The 18222-nt window shown below is 47.0% G+C and overlaps 1 protein-coding gene across 2 annotated transcripts in view; it reads right to left on the bottom strand.

Annotated features, from left to right (window-relative positions):
- The window catches only part of v (Tryptophan 2,3-dioxygenase vermilion), a 145320-nt gene extending 129391 nt beyond the window's left edge, over positions 1-15929 (bottom strand). Inside the window, exon 1 of one of the 2 annotated variants that reach the window (XM_075882002.1) lies at positions 15643-15929. In XM_075882002.1, the coding sequence (XP_075738117.1) occupies positions 15643-15914 (272 nt within the window). In that variant the 5' untranslated portion in view covers positions 15915-15929. The remainder of the gene's footprint in view (positions 1-15642) is intronic. The other variant, XM_075881996.1, reaches the window with a different exon arrangement.
- Between the last annotated feature and the right edge of the window lie 2293 nt (positions 15930-18222).

The raw sequence follows: 18222 nt of genomic DNA, 5'->3' as shown, positions 1-18222 counted from the left end.
AAGCAGGAAAATGCAAGGTTAAGAAACGAAATTGCCACGTTGAAGGGGGAGGCCCCGACAGTTTCCTTTCCTCCTCCTCCTCCTCCAATTACACCCGTCGCAGCCGACGCGGCTGCTAGTACAGCCGAGAGAGTGGAGGAAGTCATGGAGGCTCAAGACGCGCACCCCGCACCCACCAAACGTAAGGCACTTGACCCGGAACAATTCGACGTCAAATCGCAGAAACGCGAGGAGAAACTCCGCGAACGAGTCGATAGACTCGACGACAAGGTAGACGCGATGATGACCCAACACGCGCAGCAAACCGCGCAACTTAACAACGCAATCGCTCAGCAAACCGCACAAACCGAACAGTTGAGCATTGCAATATCTCAGCTCACAAAAATGGTCGTGACGCTGCAAACGCGCATAGACAATATCGAAATGCGACTTCCGGCCGCAGTGGGTTGCCCAGTACGAACGACTGGGAAACCGTACTTTAGGCCGTTACCCGACGAAGAGGCGCAGGATCAGCCGCACGGCAAACCATAACACGTACAGTCACCATGGCTCGACACGAAACCACACAAACGCAACGCCCACAACAGCATAACACACGAAACACGTTCACTATCTGGCAGTGGAACTGCAGGGGGTACAGGAGGAAACGGGCGCTTCTCCAACAATTCTTACGTAGCCGGCAACGACCGGACGTAATACTATTGCAGGAAACCAATGACCCGGTCAAGCTGGCGGGGTACAAATCTATAGACGAAGCTGTGACCGCGGGAGCCCCACCGGCCGCTGCAACGCTAGTGCGACGCAACCTCACCGTGGCGCAACGCGAACTTATGAACGTTAGCATACCGCATGTATTCATAGAGCTCATTCCGACGAAAGGGCGCGGCCCCAGCCTGTTTGTGCTGAACGTGTATAGCAGACCCAAAGCCAGACACCGCTTTAGCACGTTACTGCGAGAGGCACGCGAGGCAGCTGCCGACGGGCCCTTGCTCATCGCGGGCGACTTCAACGCGCCCCACGCGGCGTGGGGGTACGGCTACGAAACGCCAAAAGGTAAGCGCCTTTGGGACGATGCGCAGAATGAGGGCCTCGAGCTCATCACAGACCCTTCTGTGCCTACGCGCAGGGGCAACAGCGTATGTGCAGACACCTCACCCGACCTCACATTTACCAAGAACGTTGCTAGCGCGCGATGGCACAATACACAGGAGGACCTGGGTAGCGATCACTCAGTGATCGAGATCCAGGTCGACGCTGAACCTCACCACCGCGTTCATTGGGAAGGTACCAAGGGCAAGAACCACCGGCTGGTGGATTGGGACGCGTTTCGCAAAGTCCGGAAAGAGCAGAATCGTGGAAATGCGGCTATTGAGGATATAGATAGCTGGACTGCGACGCTCAAGGGGGATTTAGAAACGGCGACGCGGGAGGTTCCGCCAGAAGCCCAGCTCGAAGTAGTAGACAGCAAACTCCTACACATGTGGGAAGCCAAGCGCAGCCTGCAAGACAGGTGGAAGCGTCAACGCCACAATCGAACGCTGCGCAGACGCATAGCACGGCTAAGCAGGGACATGGAAGAGCACGCGTTACAGGTATGCAAAACGCAATGGGAAGAGATCTGCAATGGGATGGAGAACCAGCTGGGACGGGCCAAGACGTGGCATCTCCTCCGGCACCTCTTGGATCCAGAGGAGACGAAAACATCGCACGCACATAAGCTTAACAAGTTGCTGCACGACTACAAAGGCACCCACGCGGACTTTCTAGATGACGTGCGAAGCCGTTACTTTCAGTCACGTAGCCCCCTCGCGCACTCGGCATACGCCTGGGAGGGTGAGGGTAACGCGGAGCTAGACGAGGACTTCAGCGTTGCAGAGGTGAGGGCGGTGCTGCACAGGCTCAACACAAAGTCGGCGCCAGGCCCGGACGGGATAACCAACAAAGCGCTACGTAACTTGGACGATGAGTCGATAGAACAACTGACGGCTTACATGAACGAGTGCTGGAATGCGGGCGCTATACCGAACTCGTGGAAAACGGCGCGCATAATTATGATCCCCAAACCGGGCAAACGAGTACAGATTGACAACCTTCGACCGATATCCCTGACGTCCTGCGTTGGTAAGGTCATGGAACATGTGGTTCTCGCTCGCCTTACCAACTACCTCGAGGACCAAAACATGCTCCCACACACGATGCTGGGGTTCCGTCGTAACCTTTCCACACAGGACGTTATGCTTCAACTCAAACACGATATAGTAGACAATCCCACACGATCCACCAAAGCGATACTCGGGCTCGACCTCAAAAAGGCGTTCGACAACGTTAGCCATGCTGCGATACTTGAAAGTATACGAGCGTTGGGACTTGGCGAGAGAACGTATCACTACGTACGGGATTTTCTTACGGGCCGCCGGGCCCGATTAGCGATCGGCGAACTAGAATCGCAGGACATATACATGGGTTGTACGGGCACGCCGCAGGGCTCCGTAATCTCGCCCATGCTCTTTAACCTCGTGCTTGTCGGATTACCACGAAAACTCGCTGAGATAGAAGGCCTCCACCATAGCTTGTACGCCGATGATATCACCCTCTGGGTTGCCGAGGGAAATGACGGCCACGTAGAGCAAACGCTGCAGGAAGCCGTCGACGTGGTGCAGGACTACCTTCGCGACACTGGCCTCGAATGTTCCGCAGCTAAATCGGAGCTCCTGCTCTATAGACCATCGCGCAGGGGCCGTAAACCCAAGAACGCCGATTCCACATTCGAGTGCGCATATAGAGAAATTAATGTACGCACATCAGACGGCGCTGTCATCCCACAAGTTAACACCATTAGGGTACTGGGCTTGCGCCTGTCCGCCAACGGCCACAACGGCAAAACCGTTCGCAGACTAGAGGGCGCGGTCAATGAAACAATCCGGTTGCTGAAAAGAATAACAAATCGGCATAGCGGAATGAAGGAAAGCAACACCATTCGCCTGGTACATGCTTTCGCTATGAACCATATAACGTACGTCGCCTCCTACCTCAAGTGGCAGGCGACTGAACGCACCAAACTAGATTGTCTCATCCGCAAGGCGTACAAACGCGCAATCGGATTACCGGCCAATACCAGCACGGAAAAATTTCTCGAGCTGGGGTTGCACAATACTCTAGATGAGATAATCGAAGCACACAACATCGCCCAGTACGAACGTCTGGCGAAGACCAGAACTGGTCGACACATTCTCGAGACACTGGGTATCAACTACCATACGCAGCGCGGCGAAAAGGTCGGGATACCCAGACGTATTCGCGAGCGCATCGTCGTTATGCCGTTGCCTAAGAACATGCACCCGACACATCACATCGGTCGGCGCAACAGGCGCGCCCAAGACCTTGAAAAGAAATTCGGCAATAGCAAAGACACAGTTTACGTGGACGCGGCCCGTTACGACTGCCACCGCGGCTTCGTGGTCGCGATCACGGATCATGTAGGAACTTGCGTCACGAGTGCGACGATAGGCACGGAAGACACGGAGGCGGCCGAAGAAGCTGCCATAGCCCTCGCGATAGCCACCACGGACGCCGAGGTGATAATAGGCGACTCGCAGGCGGCGATACGCAACTACGCCAGCGGCCGGATCTCCCGCGAAGCGGCCCGCATTCTCCAAATTCACGAACGCAGCATCTGCCGCAAAAACGACAGTTTCCTCGTATGGACCACCGCCCACACGGACCCTCCGCTTGCGGGCAACGCGACTGCCCACGCCGCGGCTCGAGGACTTACACGCCGAGCTGCGACGCCTGCCGACAGTCCCGATGTCTCGCACACTTCGACAGCGATGCGGGAATGGACGTGGGGGGAACGCATGACCACTTTCAGAGATATCACGCAACACTACAGACTGAACAGATGCAAATATCCACCACCCCACGCCAAACTAAACAAGAAACAGCAGGTTGCCTGGAGACAACTACAGACACACACGTACCCGAATCCGGTGATCCTTCCCCTCTGCTACCCAGGCATTTATACGTCTGACGCGTGTAAGGCGTGCGGAGCCAGAGCGACGCTGCAGCACAAGCTGTGGAAGTGTACCGGTAACGCGCAGCAGTCCCCTACGAACCCGGTAGACATGGCAGTCTCGAACCGCGAGGCGCGATGGGAGGCGGCTCTGCTCAGCCACGACCTTGCTGATCAACTGTGGGCCGTCCGGCAAGCCCAGGATGCCGCCCGGGTCCAAGGACTCGAGGCCGTCACCTAGGCCGGGGTGCTTGTAGCCCCACCCCGCTCAATGACGCCGGACATGTTCAATAAAGTTTTTACTCACTCACTCACTCTATGGATATCTCCTGCGTCATTTTTTTGTTTAATGATGATATGTCGAGACGATTCCTCTCATAAATTATCAGAATCGGAATCACACACTGTTTTGGATAAAATAGTCAGCAGCCGGGTATCAACACGGTAGTAACAGAGCAAGCAAGGTAGTAAGGAATTCAGTTACTACCTCTTTCATTTCAGTACAAAAATATGTAGTAAACAGGTTGCAAAAGTTAGAAACGGCTGCAGCTAATAACTGTTTACTAACGTAGGTAGTAAACAGGTTGCAAAAGGGTAGTGATGGGTCGAGAAAGGTAGTAAGAGCTGCAGTTACTACCTGTTTGCTTGCGGTTGCTACCTTTTTACTAACTTTTTTCTAAAAGTGCAATGCATAAGTATAATGTATACATGAAAAAAATGGTAAAACCTAGAGTCACTAGACGGTCTTACAGTGATTGTACAAACTCAAGTTATCGGTTGTCGAGAAATTTAGGTGCACATACTTCAAGTTTGGTGCAAAATTAATTCCTAATCTCAGCACGGGATGTCGCATTATGAAAAAAAAAGTAGGTATGACATGTAATTAATAACCCGTAATTTCGTTTATATTTCGACATTTCTTGTTCAATAGAAGGAAGGAGAGGCAGGCAAAGTGGGATATTTCCCGCGACACCATTACCTTTACTTACTGGTAGGGTACGAAGATCTTTGAGGCTCCGCAGGAGTGCCACCCCTCAGGGCGACACCGCGGGCAGCTCCCACGTGGGGACAGTTAGACCTAGCCTGACCGCCGCATCGCAGGCTCTCTGGTCAGATCAAAGTTGATGCTGATATTCCGAGCTCCCGAGGGCCTGGCTCCATTTCTGCTCTGTGAGGTCCTTATCCGCACGTAACGAGGGGCACCGCCAAAGCATGTGCTCTAAATCACCCGTTCCCCCGCAGCGAAGAAAGTCAAGTGGGAATAGACAGTGTATGCACTGTATACAGCCGTCCTAAGCGGTAAAATATTGGGCAGTATAGATACATAAGAATATTGCACATTATCCAAGCAGAACGCTGCAGCTCTCGCTGATCACGTCAATGTCACCATCGCCGCGAATTCTCAACTGAAAGGCAACTAAACGTGCACGAAATGAAAACAGTGTGAGAGACAGAACAGTAAAAGTTAGGCACAGACAACGGTGATGTTGCCCGTGTCCTCTTTTTTTTTACTGGGTTTCTGTTCATCGCGCTTGAATTTATTTCAAATACCGCACTGACTCGTTCAAGAATTCACTTTAGCTGTCATTAAACGACCTTTATGAGACTGAAGTGCGCGGCTTCGCGTTTATTCGAAGTCCTGACGTTCGAAGTCCCGACGTTTTTTTTTTAAATGAAATGAGCCTTAAAAATACTTTCATTCGAAAAAAAACACTTAACCAAGCAAGCTTCATATATAATTTCGCAACGAAACTTCGACCGTCATGACACTTTTTATTCAGCAATGCATAAAAAGGATGGTGTTGAAACGCGGAAATGTGACGACAGTTACGTAACATACATGATAAGACTCTATATAAGAATCAGGAAGTTCAATCGATGCAACGAGACTAACCGAACTGGCCTTACAGGAGGAAGACAAGAAAGTCAGAAAAAGAGAAGGCAGAAAAGAGAAGGAAAGAAACAGAAATAAAATATTCCATTCTTATGTCGTCGTCTTTCATTTCCTTCATTTTTGTCTTGTTTTCTTTTTTTCGTTTCTCGTCCCTCGAATCAGATGCGTTCATTTCCATGCGGGTTGTAACCGACCCCAGAAAGCATTTAGAACCAAGCTATTTCGCAATATAAGGACAATGAAGCCCAATGCCAACGTCGGGCAGAGCCCCACTGACTTACCCAAGAAGCAGCAGCACTGAACGGTTATTGCGGCCGAAAACGCAAACAATTTAAACAGTGTATAACGCTGCGCGTTCTAGCGGTCCCTCGGAGTTGCGGTCGCAGCTTTCAACTGCGCGGGGTCCAATTTTGCGCAGTGTTTCCGCTTTCACCAAAGTTAGACGACACAGTCCAGCGCTCGTCAGAAATTAAAAAAAAATAAGAGAGGAACATCATAAACAGGCCAGGAAGCTATAGACGGCCGAGTCAAGGTTAGGAGACCGGTGAGCCGGTGCATTGGGAGGCGAACGCAATAAATAACAAATAAAAAGCGGCGGAGAGGAGACTGTCACGTAAGGTCAATAGACGTCGAAACAAGCGAGGAGGAAAGGAAGAGAGAAAGAACAACGAAAGATGCCGAAAGCACGCGTATACGGAAAGAAAAAAACTTGGCGTCCTGTGAACGAGATTGCCTGGCAGAGGGCGATCGATTTACAAGCAGACGACAGACGGACGCTTCCATTTCTTTCTTTTTTTCTTTTTTGCCACGTCTACATCAGATGGGTGCGGCTCGCGTGCCTCTGCACTGCACCCTGGCGCGATGGCCGAAGTAATTGTACACTGCCGCGGTGGCCGAAGTAATTGTACACTGCCGCGATGGCCGAAGTAATTGTACACTGCCGCGATGGCCGAAGTAATTGTACACTGCCGCGGTGGCCGAAGTAATTGTACACTGCCAGCGCTGCGCCACGCACACTTCGCAGTGTTGAACGAAGAGGACAAGAAAGCAGCACCTAGATTTTCTTTTTTTTGGGGGGGGGGGAGGGGGCTGTCAGGAGTTCTTGCTTTATCGGGAACATTGGTGTAAGCGAAGTTTTGCACGGACATTCCTGACGCACCCCTTCTATTTCTTGCGTTGTGCAATCCTCCCCCCCACCCCTCTAACTGTTTCCTTCCCTCATGCCGGTAATAGAAACTTCTACACATGCGCTCAGCAGCGCAATACTTCAGTTCGTCATGTGTTGTCATATCTATAGACAAAAATAATATGTAACAACGTGCAAGGACAATTAACCTCGATAAAGGGATCAGATTAATAATAATTGCCCAGTTTCGACGTCACAAAACCACGACGTGATCATGAGAGACGCCGTGCAGTTTAGGGCTCCGGAAATTTCGACCACCGGGGTGCTTAACATGCACCTCAATCTAAGCACACAGGCCTCAAGCATTTTCGCCTTCATCGAAATCGCGCCCGCCAAGGCCGGCATACGATCCTGCGACCTTCTGTTTAGCAGTCGAGCTCCACGACTACTATAGACCATCACGTCGGGTGTCAAATCAGGCTTTCACATATGAAAAACAGTTGATCGCCGACGTGGCCATGATGGAGAGGGCATCAATTATTGGAAAGTGGCGCGTATTCAAATACACATGTGACTTGCGCTGCTTCGAGTCCCGAATGTCTGCCCGATCGCTGGTGACCACTTTTCTTTTTTTTCGCGTACGACGCCGCCACCAAATTCTGCGAATTGTAACGAACTTCTTTTGCGAGAAAAAAAAAGGGGGGGGGGGGGGCGTCACTCTCGGCAGTCCTCAAGAATGGAGAGGTAAGAGCCACAAGAAAGGGAGTAGGCATAAAAGAAATCGAGATAAATGAGGTAGCAGATCTGAAGCAACGCGCGGTGCGAGTGGATGGATGGATGGATGGATGGATGGATGGATGGATGGATATAGCTGTACCCTCTAGATCGGGCGGTGGCTAGCGCCACCAAGCCGTAATTTTTAATGAACCAAAAACTAGATTTATTTTTTTTTTCTTTAAAAAGTGAGTTTGAGGATTCGTACTTTGCAGTGAAGGGTTTAATTTTCACTCGTGCTTTGACTTTAGCCACCAATCAGATAACCTCCTTCTAGTTAAGTCTACCCGCTTAAAGTCTATTTTGCCCTCCCGGTCCCTAAACCCCAGTGCTTTGAAAAACTCTGCGCCATTATCCTGAACTATAGGGTGAAGCCCTTTACAGAACATTATCAAGTGTTCGGCAGTTTCTTCTTCCTCTCCACAAGCACTGCATACTGTGTCTACCCCTTCGTATTTGGCCCGATATGTCTTGGTTCGCAGTACTCCCGTCCTGGCCTCAAACAGTAGAGAACTACCCCGAGTATTATCATAGATCCTTTCCTTGGCAATTTCTTGCTTAAAAGTTCGATAGATCTCTAGTGCAGACTTCTTAATCATGCGCATTCTCCACATGTCAGTCTCCGTTTCCTTCACTTTCTTCTTAACCGATAGTTCTTATTGGTTTGGCCACCTGCTGTTTTCTAAGTATTTACCAGTCAATTTTCTGATTCGCTTCCTCCAATTTGTATCGACATTCTTCATGTACAAGTAGCTGAAAACCTTCCTAGCCCAACGCTCCTCCCCCATTTCTCTCAATCGCTTCTCAAATTTTATCTTGCTGCTAGCTTCCCTGCCCTCAAATGATGTCCATCCCATATCACCTTGTACTCCCTGATTTGGGGTATTCCCGTGAGCTCCTAAAGCAAGCCTACCTATTCCACGTTGCTTAATTTTTAATCTTGCTTGAATTTCTGATCTCATGCACAAGACCGCATTGCCGAACGTCAGCCCAGGAACCATGACCCCTTTCCATATTCCTCTCACAACATCAGACCTATTGTAATTCCACAGTGCCCTATTTTTCATCACTGCTGCATTCCTGTTACCTTTAGTCGTCACGTATATTTCGTGTTCCCTCAGGTACTCGGTCCCATTGCTTATCCATACGCCCAGATATTTGTATTTATCTGTTATCTCTAGCGTGACCTCCTGTATTCTAAGCTCACTACCTTCGTTGTCATTGAAAATCATGACTGCTGATTTTTCCTTACTGAATCTAAAATCTAACCTATCTCCCTCATTACCGCAGATGTCCATCAATCTCTGCAAATCTTCCTTGTTGTTGGCCATTAGCACTATATCATCTGCGTACACTAATGCTGGTAGTGCCTGATCAATGAGTTTTCCTTGTTTGACTAAAGAGAGGTTGAAGCCCAGTCCACTTCCCTCTAATTTGGCCTCTAATCCTTGTAGGTACATCATGAATAATAAGGGTGACAGGGGACACCCCTGCCTAAGCCCCCGTTTTACCTCTGCAGGCTTGGATACCTGTTTTTCCCACTTTATAACTACCTTGTTACCTTTATAGATATCCTTTAAACGATTAGTGACTACATGTTCCACGCCTAGTGTGTCCAGTATTCCCCACAATTCCTCTTGAACCACGCTATCGTACGCTCCCTTGATATCCAAAAATGCTAGCCACAGGGGCCTGTGTTCCTTTTCTGCTATTTCGATGCACTGCGTCAGTGAGAACAGTGTCTTCCAACCTCCTGTGTTTCCGAAACCCATTCTGCAGTTCCCCCAGCACCCCCTCATCATCTATCCATGCCTGCAGTCTTTCCTTTATAATCTGCATCGCCAGCCTGTAGACCACTGATGTCACTGTTATAGGACGGTAGTTGTTTATGTCAGCTGTGTCCCCCTTTCCTTTATAGATCATGCTCATCCTGCCAAGTTTCCATCCATCGGGAACTTCACCATCGATTATTATTTTGCTCACTGCCTCTCTCAAAGCCTGCTTAGACTTCGGACCTAATGTCTTTATCAGCATAATTGGAATGTCATCTGGGCCTGTTGATGTACTACTAGGAACCCTTTTCTCAGCCCTTTCCCACTCTCGTTGTGAAAATGGAGCCATTGCACCACTTGATTCGTCCTTGTCTATTGTGGTGCATAAAGTACTCCTTTGTTGAAATTTTTCTGTAACTTTTGTTCTTATATATTCAATAGCTTCGTCCCCTTCTAGCCTAGCACCTTGGGCTGTAGTTATAAAACTCTGCTCTAGGTTCGCCTCATTTCTTAGGGAGTTTAGATGGTTCCAAAATTTCGCAGCTGCCTTTCTATCTTTTTTATGTACTTCTGCCAGCCACTGAGCTCCCTTTCTTCTAATCTTTTCATTGATCAGAAGGGAGGCATCCCTTCTACAGCTTAGAAAGGTTTCCCATTTTCTTTAAACACCATCTGTCGGTTCACCCCGCTGCTTAGCATGTCTGTGTTCCCTAGAGGCTTCCTGACGTTTTGCTATGGCTCTCTTAACTTCCTCATTCCACCAACTTTTGGGTTTGTGTCTTCTTTTCCGGGGTGACTTGTCGCGCGTCTTAGCAAGCTCTAGCTCAAAGAGTCTAATTAGATTCGTGTATGTCCACACTGTCTTATTATCCTCCGTGATTACTTTCTCAATTTGTTTAGCAGCTATTTCTATTTGCCTTTCTGGATAAAAATTTTCCTGTAGTTGCTCATCTTGTCTCCTTCCCACTTTCACTGCTCTTCCAAAACTTAGCTTGATACGTTTGTGATCACTACCCAGACTTCTGGAGCCACCTTCATCTATGTACATTGCCCTGAGCTTATCATACATCCTATGTGACATCAGTGTATAATCTATCGTCGACTACAGCCTTCCCACCTCCCATGTTATTTGCCCTTCACACTTCTCGGTACTGTTGCAAATGATCAAATCAAGCCTTTCACACATATGCATGATCATTTTGCCTGTCGGGTCAGTATACCCATCTATATCTTCTATGTGCGCATTCATGTCTCCTAGTATAATTATCTCGCACTCTCTTCCTAACTCCTGAATGTCCTTTGATATACACTCTACCATTGCCTGGTTTTCCTCTCTGGCCTTTGCTCCCGTCCACAAGTACACGAAACCAAGGAGTGTCATTTGACCTGCCACTTTCCCTTTTAGCCATAAATGTTCCTTGCACTCCTGCTTGACCCTCTGCCAGTCTGTACTTTTATGAATGAATGCCGCAATACCACCCCCCTTTCTGCTACCTTCTGTTCTATTACAATATTCCTACGCGTATTCCGGATTGTTCGGAGGTTGTTCCATGTCCCTGAGATGTGTTTCTACAAAACCGTATACCATCGGCCTCTCTTCTCTTAGCTGTTCTTCTATCTCTTCCCACTTCAGCCTGTTCCTACCACCCTGCATCTTAATATACCCTATGTTTGAATTGGCTCGGCGCTCGTGGCTACGTCTATTTATGCTCCGGACTCTACCTATCTTAGATATTGGTGCCACTTTGGAATCGTGTCTGTCCATACCACCTGTTGAAGAGTCTCCCTGGTTATTTTCCTCGTTACTAGCTATCCTGCACCCCGAAGGGCTCGCTTGCCCCCCAAAAAAGCTACTGCGCGTCCTGCAAGTCGCCAACCCACCTCATGACCTAGCCGCCCATCGAAGTGAATTCTGTCTCGTTGAAAACCACCCCACCTATGCACCTCTATGTTTATTTTCACCACCTCAAAGCCTTTCTCTCGACTCATCCGCCATATCTCTTGGTTTGCGTTGACAACCGCTCTTTGCAGGTTGCTATCACGCACCGGTACCTCCGGTATCGTGCATATCACTCACTAACTGTACCTTAGCTGTTTCTTAGATAGTGTCCGCACGTCTACAGTGACCTCTATCGACCAAGCGACGAAGAAAAAAAAACAATAACGAGCATGAAGGCATTCATCCTCCTCAAGACGTCAACGTTGGTGACGTGCGACGGCATTCTCATATTAAGTAGCGTTGTGCGTGCTGCGTTTGTGGTGATCCATATATTGTATGCACAATATCGGTAAAACAAAAGAGTTAAAACTAAAGGGGTGGGACGGAGGGGTAGAAATGTCGTCTGCTTTACGTAGCACATGCATCAGAAATAAAAGGAATATAGCCACGATCACCCGTGCTACAGCCACCTTTGATAGCAACGAGATTCACTTGCGCACGAAAAGATGGCAGGCCGGATGAGGGCCCATCAAACGGCTCCTTTTTTAACTGTCGCGATCCGAGGGAGTTGAAAGCAGCTCTGGGTCTAAGTCACTGAAAGAAGGGGAGCGGGAATGGGGAGAGGGGTAGAGGTCTTGTCGTATGCAATATCTATTTACTTGCGTCTGACGGTTCTTTTGCGTAAGTGGTAAGTTGGCCGCAATGTAGCCGTCCTGTCATCTGTCTTAAGTCATCGCGTTGCTAAGACGTCCGCAGCCCTTTTTAGACTTTCGCGAAACTAAGAGACCTTCGCAGGCAATCACTTTTTTTTCCTATGTTGCAAGTGTACAAAATAAGCAAATCCCACTCACTTAGGGAGTCGATTTCATGCGAAGCAGTTGGCGAGTAGTGGCCTACACCGAATTTTCTTTTATTGCTTTTAGTAAACCACTGCAAGTTGGACCGACATCTTTGCGCATACAGAGTAGTTATGAGTGAATCGCAAGCAGGACCATACCGATGATTATTAATATTATTTTTCCAGGGGGAAACGGGAGCGTTTGCTCAAGGCCTTGGCTATTTGCGGAAAGCACCTATTTTGAGGTAGATGCCTAATCGAGGAGGAATCAGGGTGGGGGGGGGGGGGGAGAAGGATTACCAGGTATGTCGTTTCGACTAGACCGACGCGCAAGGGGTATCCGTTACATCGGTACTTACCTTAGAGCACGGATGTCAGATCTATTGAAGTTACCCGCACGATACAGTGCGATGATGTGCTTGTCATAAGCGATCTTCGCCGTATTCCTCCGGGTTTAGCCGCGGTTGACCATAGCTTGGCGAGTCATAGGAGGTGGTTTGCGACGTAGATTACAAACTTATAAACACCGATAGCGAATACTTCAACCACATCTGACGTTGTCACGATGTGACGCTATTGTATGAATATTTTTCGCGAGCAGTTTGAAGCACTGGAGTAGTTCTGTAGACGAATGCTTGACTGCCAGGCAATATGCCTCGGTTCGATCGCGGCTCTATAGCCGTGATTATCTCTTAGCATACCTCAAATTTCTACCTCACTGACAACGCTGCCTACGCCTGCCCCGAATTTACCGCGGTGCAAGTTCCATAACGCGATCGCGTTAAAGTTTTTGACAGCCTGGCATTGCCGTTCCTGGGTTGACACAAGCTCTGAATTACCTGGCTCATACCCGCATTCCGTGAGCCGTGGTATACACGGTATGTGCCAGATATCTATCTATCTATCTATCTATCTATCTATCTATCTATCTATCTATCTATCTATCTATCTATCTATCTATCTATCTATCTATCTATCTATCTATCTATCTATCTATCTATCTATCTATCTATCTATCTATCTATCTATCTATCTATCTATCTATCTATCTATCTATCTATCTATCTATCTAAGATAGATAGATAGATATCTATAGATAGATATCTATCTATCTATCTATCTATCTATCTATCTATCTATCTATCTATCTATCTATCTATCTATCTATCTATCTAAGATAGATAGATAGATATCTATAGATAGATATCTATCTATCTATCTATCTATCTATCTATCTATCTATCTATCTATCTATCTATCTATCTATCTATCTATCTATCTATCTATCTATCTATCTATCTATCTATCTATCTATCTATCTATCTATCTATCTATAGATAGATAGATAGATAGATAGATAGATAGATAGATAGATAGATAGATAGATAGATAGATAGATAGATAGATAGATAGATAGATAGATAGATAGATAGATAAAACCACCTTTCGTCCACTGAGAAATGCTCTGCACTTAAAAAAAAACTGTGACTCGAGATAAGTCAGGCGCACTTGTTTTGCGTGTAATCGTTGCTCCACTTTAGTAGCGATAAACATGACGGGCTTGATTTGTCTCTCTGTAAATATACTTGCACGCCAAGAGCATTTTGCCCTTTCTTTCCTACCTTTGCCCTTCTGGATAATCTTTTTCATTTGTTATTGACACCCAGATGGCTCATTTCTTGCAAAAAGTAGAGGATAAAATAAAGGTAAATGCAAAACCTTGAATATAATAAACAAAAAAGCTACGCAATATAAAAATACTTTCGGAATAACAGTGACACATTATTTTTAATTTTTGATACAATGAGACCATTCGTGAAGCCGAAGCATAATACTGTAGGAAGCGCCCTCTAAAGAAAGCTGAACAACGTAAAACATGATTTCAGTGACATCTACGTTATCAAGTTACCTAGAATATGAAGCGGCGCTTTAAATTGTAAATGAGGCACGAGGGCGGAAATAAATTCTGTCCCTTTCGACAACCACGCGAGCTTTTCACACATGTTCGATAACACTTGGTTTTAAAGTAAATTGGCGCTGCTGGTAAATAAATTGCGCAATAAAAGTAAAAAATTGCTTTGATTTTTTTTTTGCAGCACATCACTACTATGAAGCAAGGAGAGGTAAACTTGAGGGCTCTTTTTTTGTTGTTAGAAACGATATTAGTGAGAACTGACAGACTTGGCATTATTCCTTGGCATAATTGTCTGTCAGTTCTCATTACTATGCGGCAAAGCCACTTTATTGTAGAAAGATGACATGTCCATAGATTTCATTGAAGTAAATCGAACTAAAAATATATAATAAACGTTATATTAAGCTGGAAGTTACAGATTACAAAGGACGATAACAGCGAGAAGAACGGGGGGAGACGAAGAATGATGTGGAAATGAAAAAATAAATGCAGGAACACGAAAACAGTCCTTAGGAATACTAAAACAGCAGGAAAGAAAGAAAGAAAGAAAGAAAGAAAGAAAGAAAGAAAGAAAGAAAGAAGGAAAGAAAGAAAGAGGTAAAGAAATGAAAAAAAGTCAAGAAAGAAAGAAAGAGCATAGAAAACAGAAAACCGATGTCGGAAAAGATGGAAAGTCAGATTCAGTTTCAGAGAAAACCCGGGCAGAAGCGGCGAGCAATAAAATGGCATATATACCAAAGACGTAGCATGCGGTGCAGCGTTGGCGTACAATCCTGGCAACTTCATGGAGGAGAAGTGACTCGGTGGAGGAACAATGTCCATCAAGACAACACATCAGCGGCTATAGATGGTTGCTCCGAAGGACTCGAAAGACGCTGCTTCATATAAAGATTCAGAGACACATCGCTGTGGGTACGCTTGAAATGCACGAATTCAGTGAAGTGTTTCTAGAGCGCGTAATCGTGAAGTGATGGGAGTTTTGCGAAAAAATCCGTCTTTGATCTTTTGATGAAGAGGCGAAAATATTCTAGTGCATAGGTTACTGCAGATATATACAGATAGCTTTCCACGCACTCAGGCCAAATACGTCATGGTTATGAGATATAATTCATTAATAACGCAGTACTATGAAAGCGAGCAGTGATTAAACTATGAACAGTTTTTGAATATAGCGTGGATTAAAAAAATTACGAAGGGCGCTCATTGTACGTCTTCGATTGCCAGGAGGTGGCTATGGTCTGCGTACTTCGCTTGGTGTCAGCGGTCATCTATCTAGGCTGTTCAACTGGTCACTCGATTACGCGCGCTTCGTGTTGTGCGAATACTAGAGTGATAAGCTCCACTGACCCATCGGCATTACCGCAATGCTCCTTACCTGTGTTGGGCACTGTGCTGCAGTGGCGCTGGGGCGAAGGCCTCGCTGCAAACACCGGCGGAGATGGTGCATCGCGGTGCGTTGACCAGCGTCCTTTGGAGGGCGCAGTAGCAAGTGGCCATCATCAGGAACGGCCGGTATCTCTTTCCGGTGGTCGTGTCGTCTGGGTCTCCGCACGACAAAGCCGGGAGCCGGTACGGGCCGAACCCCCATATATACCCGTGCGGCCAGACCGGCAGTGTCTGCGCCAAAGGGAGCGGACACACTGCCATGCGCACATTCCAACCTTCGCCCGACGACGCTGTCTCTCTCTCTCCCTTTATTTCAGCGCGAAACCTCGGGAAGGCAGGCTGAGTTATAGATAATTTTATCTGAGACACGTGGGTACCCCCACCATGCGCTGTTACACGAGTGTCACTTTTTTTACTTTTTTGTTTGAACATCGTGACGTAAACGAATAACGTCATAAAACGCCGAATGCATCGATCCAACAATACCCGTGAATATGTGCCTACCGTATCACTGTTCGTTTAATTGTTACATATACGAAACGGCCATGCCACAGCCCAATACACCGACACCGATGTCCATCCGCGAATTAGTCTGTCGCAAAGATGATAAAAAAAAAGTACTCAAACAGCGCATAAACTTGAAAACGAAAACTAAGCGGATGACGTCAGGATTTTAAGCGAGATGTGACGTCACTATAAAGCCGCGACATGACGTTACTGGTGACATCATTGATTACTTCAGAGGGTAATTTTTCGGGCAAGTTGTTGGTTCGTGATAAACGCTTATAACGCAGAAAACACGGACAAAAGAATAATTAGGACAACAGACAAAACGCGTCGTCTGTTGTCTTCGTTCTCACTTGGTCAACGCTATCCTGCACTGTGGACCATTGTTATCATTGGCAACGTCACGCGACATTATATGCCTAGATCTCGTTAAACCTCGCAGAGCCTCGGCAAGCCTCGCGAAGTATCGTCGGAGGTGTCGCCAAAGCTCGCAAGACCTCTTGACTCGCTACACATTTAAAGTTTTCGCCTTACTAACTCACACGGAACGTACACGCGCTCAGATGCCAGCGTCCGAAGCATATAAAGCGGTTGCCCATGACGCAGTGAACAGAGTGAGTAGTTTTCGTGTACTCAGGACATATGATGAGCCCAAGCTGGGTCTGCTGTCAAACAAACACAGTATAGTGAATACAAACAGTAAGGTCAGTTATCAACAGTTCAGTTGTGTGCACTGCGCCGTGTTGTATATGCTCCCTACTTCAGCTCGCTGTACGGGTGTGAGACAGTGTAACTCGACAGCCTGAATTTGTGTGCTGCAATGGGTATCACTTTGCACACAACGAGGTGAGAAGCTACTGTTTTGCTGAGTACGCATCGTTTTTCCCTTTGTACTACTACGTGGATTCTACCACACGAGCATTCAGGTTCTTCTATTTCAGGGGCATTGTCCAATATTGAAAAAAAGTACGGCTTATGAAGACCGAAGATATGCTTACGATCAATAACAAGAATATCACATTCATTCGTGCCTCAATAGGCGTTCTAGAGACAAGTTCTCCTTAAAAAGAAGACATTTGTTATTTAAACATGCAGCTTTACTTCTGTGTTGGTATCGACGCACGTAATTCTCGTATTCATTGTGGAAGCACAATTTTAAAGGGTGGTGGTGTGGGAGGGTGTCTGGATGTTTGGATTAACCTTCTTGAGCCAGCGCATGGCTTCCACAGATGACCTATAAAAAGTGTCAAATTTATGGTTTCTTATTGACGTGAAAACATTTTTTTTCTTAGCTCCCACATACACTCAAAAGCGTCAGCTCAAATCAACCGCTCGTTCAGTCATTTAAAACAACTGATTTCCATGACATCAAGGTGGACGATTGGGCCAGTTGGTGATACATGATCTAAGAGTACTACGCGGTAGAAACACGGACGGGAAAAAGACAAGGACAAGCGCAGGCTATTAACTGAAGGTTTATTTATCCCGCATTGCATATATAAATAACAACCAGGAAAAACAGTAGCACTCTTAGTACTCTTACCGCGTAGTACTCTTAGATTCCATGTCACATTCAGTTAGAAATCAACCTGGCCTGTCTTGTCTGAAGATCTCCGTGTACTTATCACTTGTTGTTAGGCTGAGTCTGGAAGCTTTACGGATCATCTATTATGTGTGTTGTTATCGTCGTTCAAACAGCCCTCTCTTTAGTCAAAGCTAAGTAGCGAAATGGTAGGTGTAACCTTAAGAGACAAGAAGAGAGCAGAGTGGATCAGGGAACAAACCGGGGTTAAGTATATCACAGTTGAATTTAAGAAGAGGAAATGGAAATGGGCCAGAAATGTAGCACGCATTCAGAATAACCACAGGCCATTAAGGGTAACTAACTTAATTCTGAGAGAAGACAAGCGGGTTAGGGGGAGACAGAAGGTTAGGTGCACGGGCAGATTAGAGTAAGAAGTTTGAGGGTGTAAAATTGCAGCAGCAAGCACAGGACCGAGTTGACATGCGGAACATGGGAGAGGCCTTTGTCCTGCAGTGGACGTAGTCAGGCTGATGATTA

This window comes from Rhipicephalus microplus, chromosome 2, assembly GCF_043290135.1.
Source record: "Rhipicephalus microplus isolate Deutch F79 chromosome 2, USDA_Rmic, whole genome shotgun sequence".
Taxonomy (NCBI): Eukaryota; Metazoa; Arthropoda; class Arachnida; order Ixodida; family Ixodidae; genus Rhipicephalus; species Rhipicephalus microplus.
Note: the sequence above shows the minus strand (reverse complement) of the source record. Positions and strands in the feature narration are given on the sequence as shown.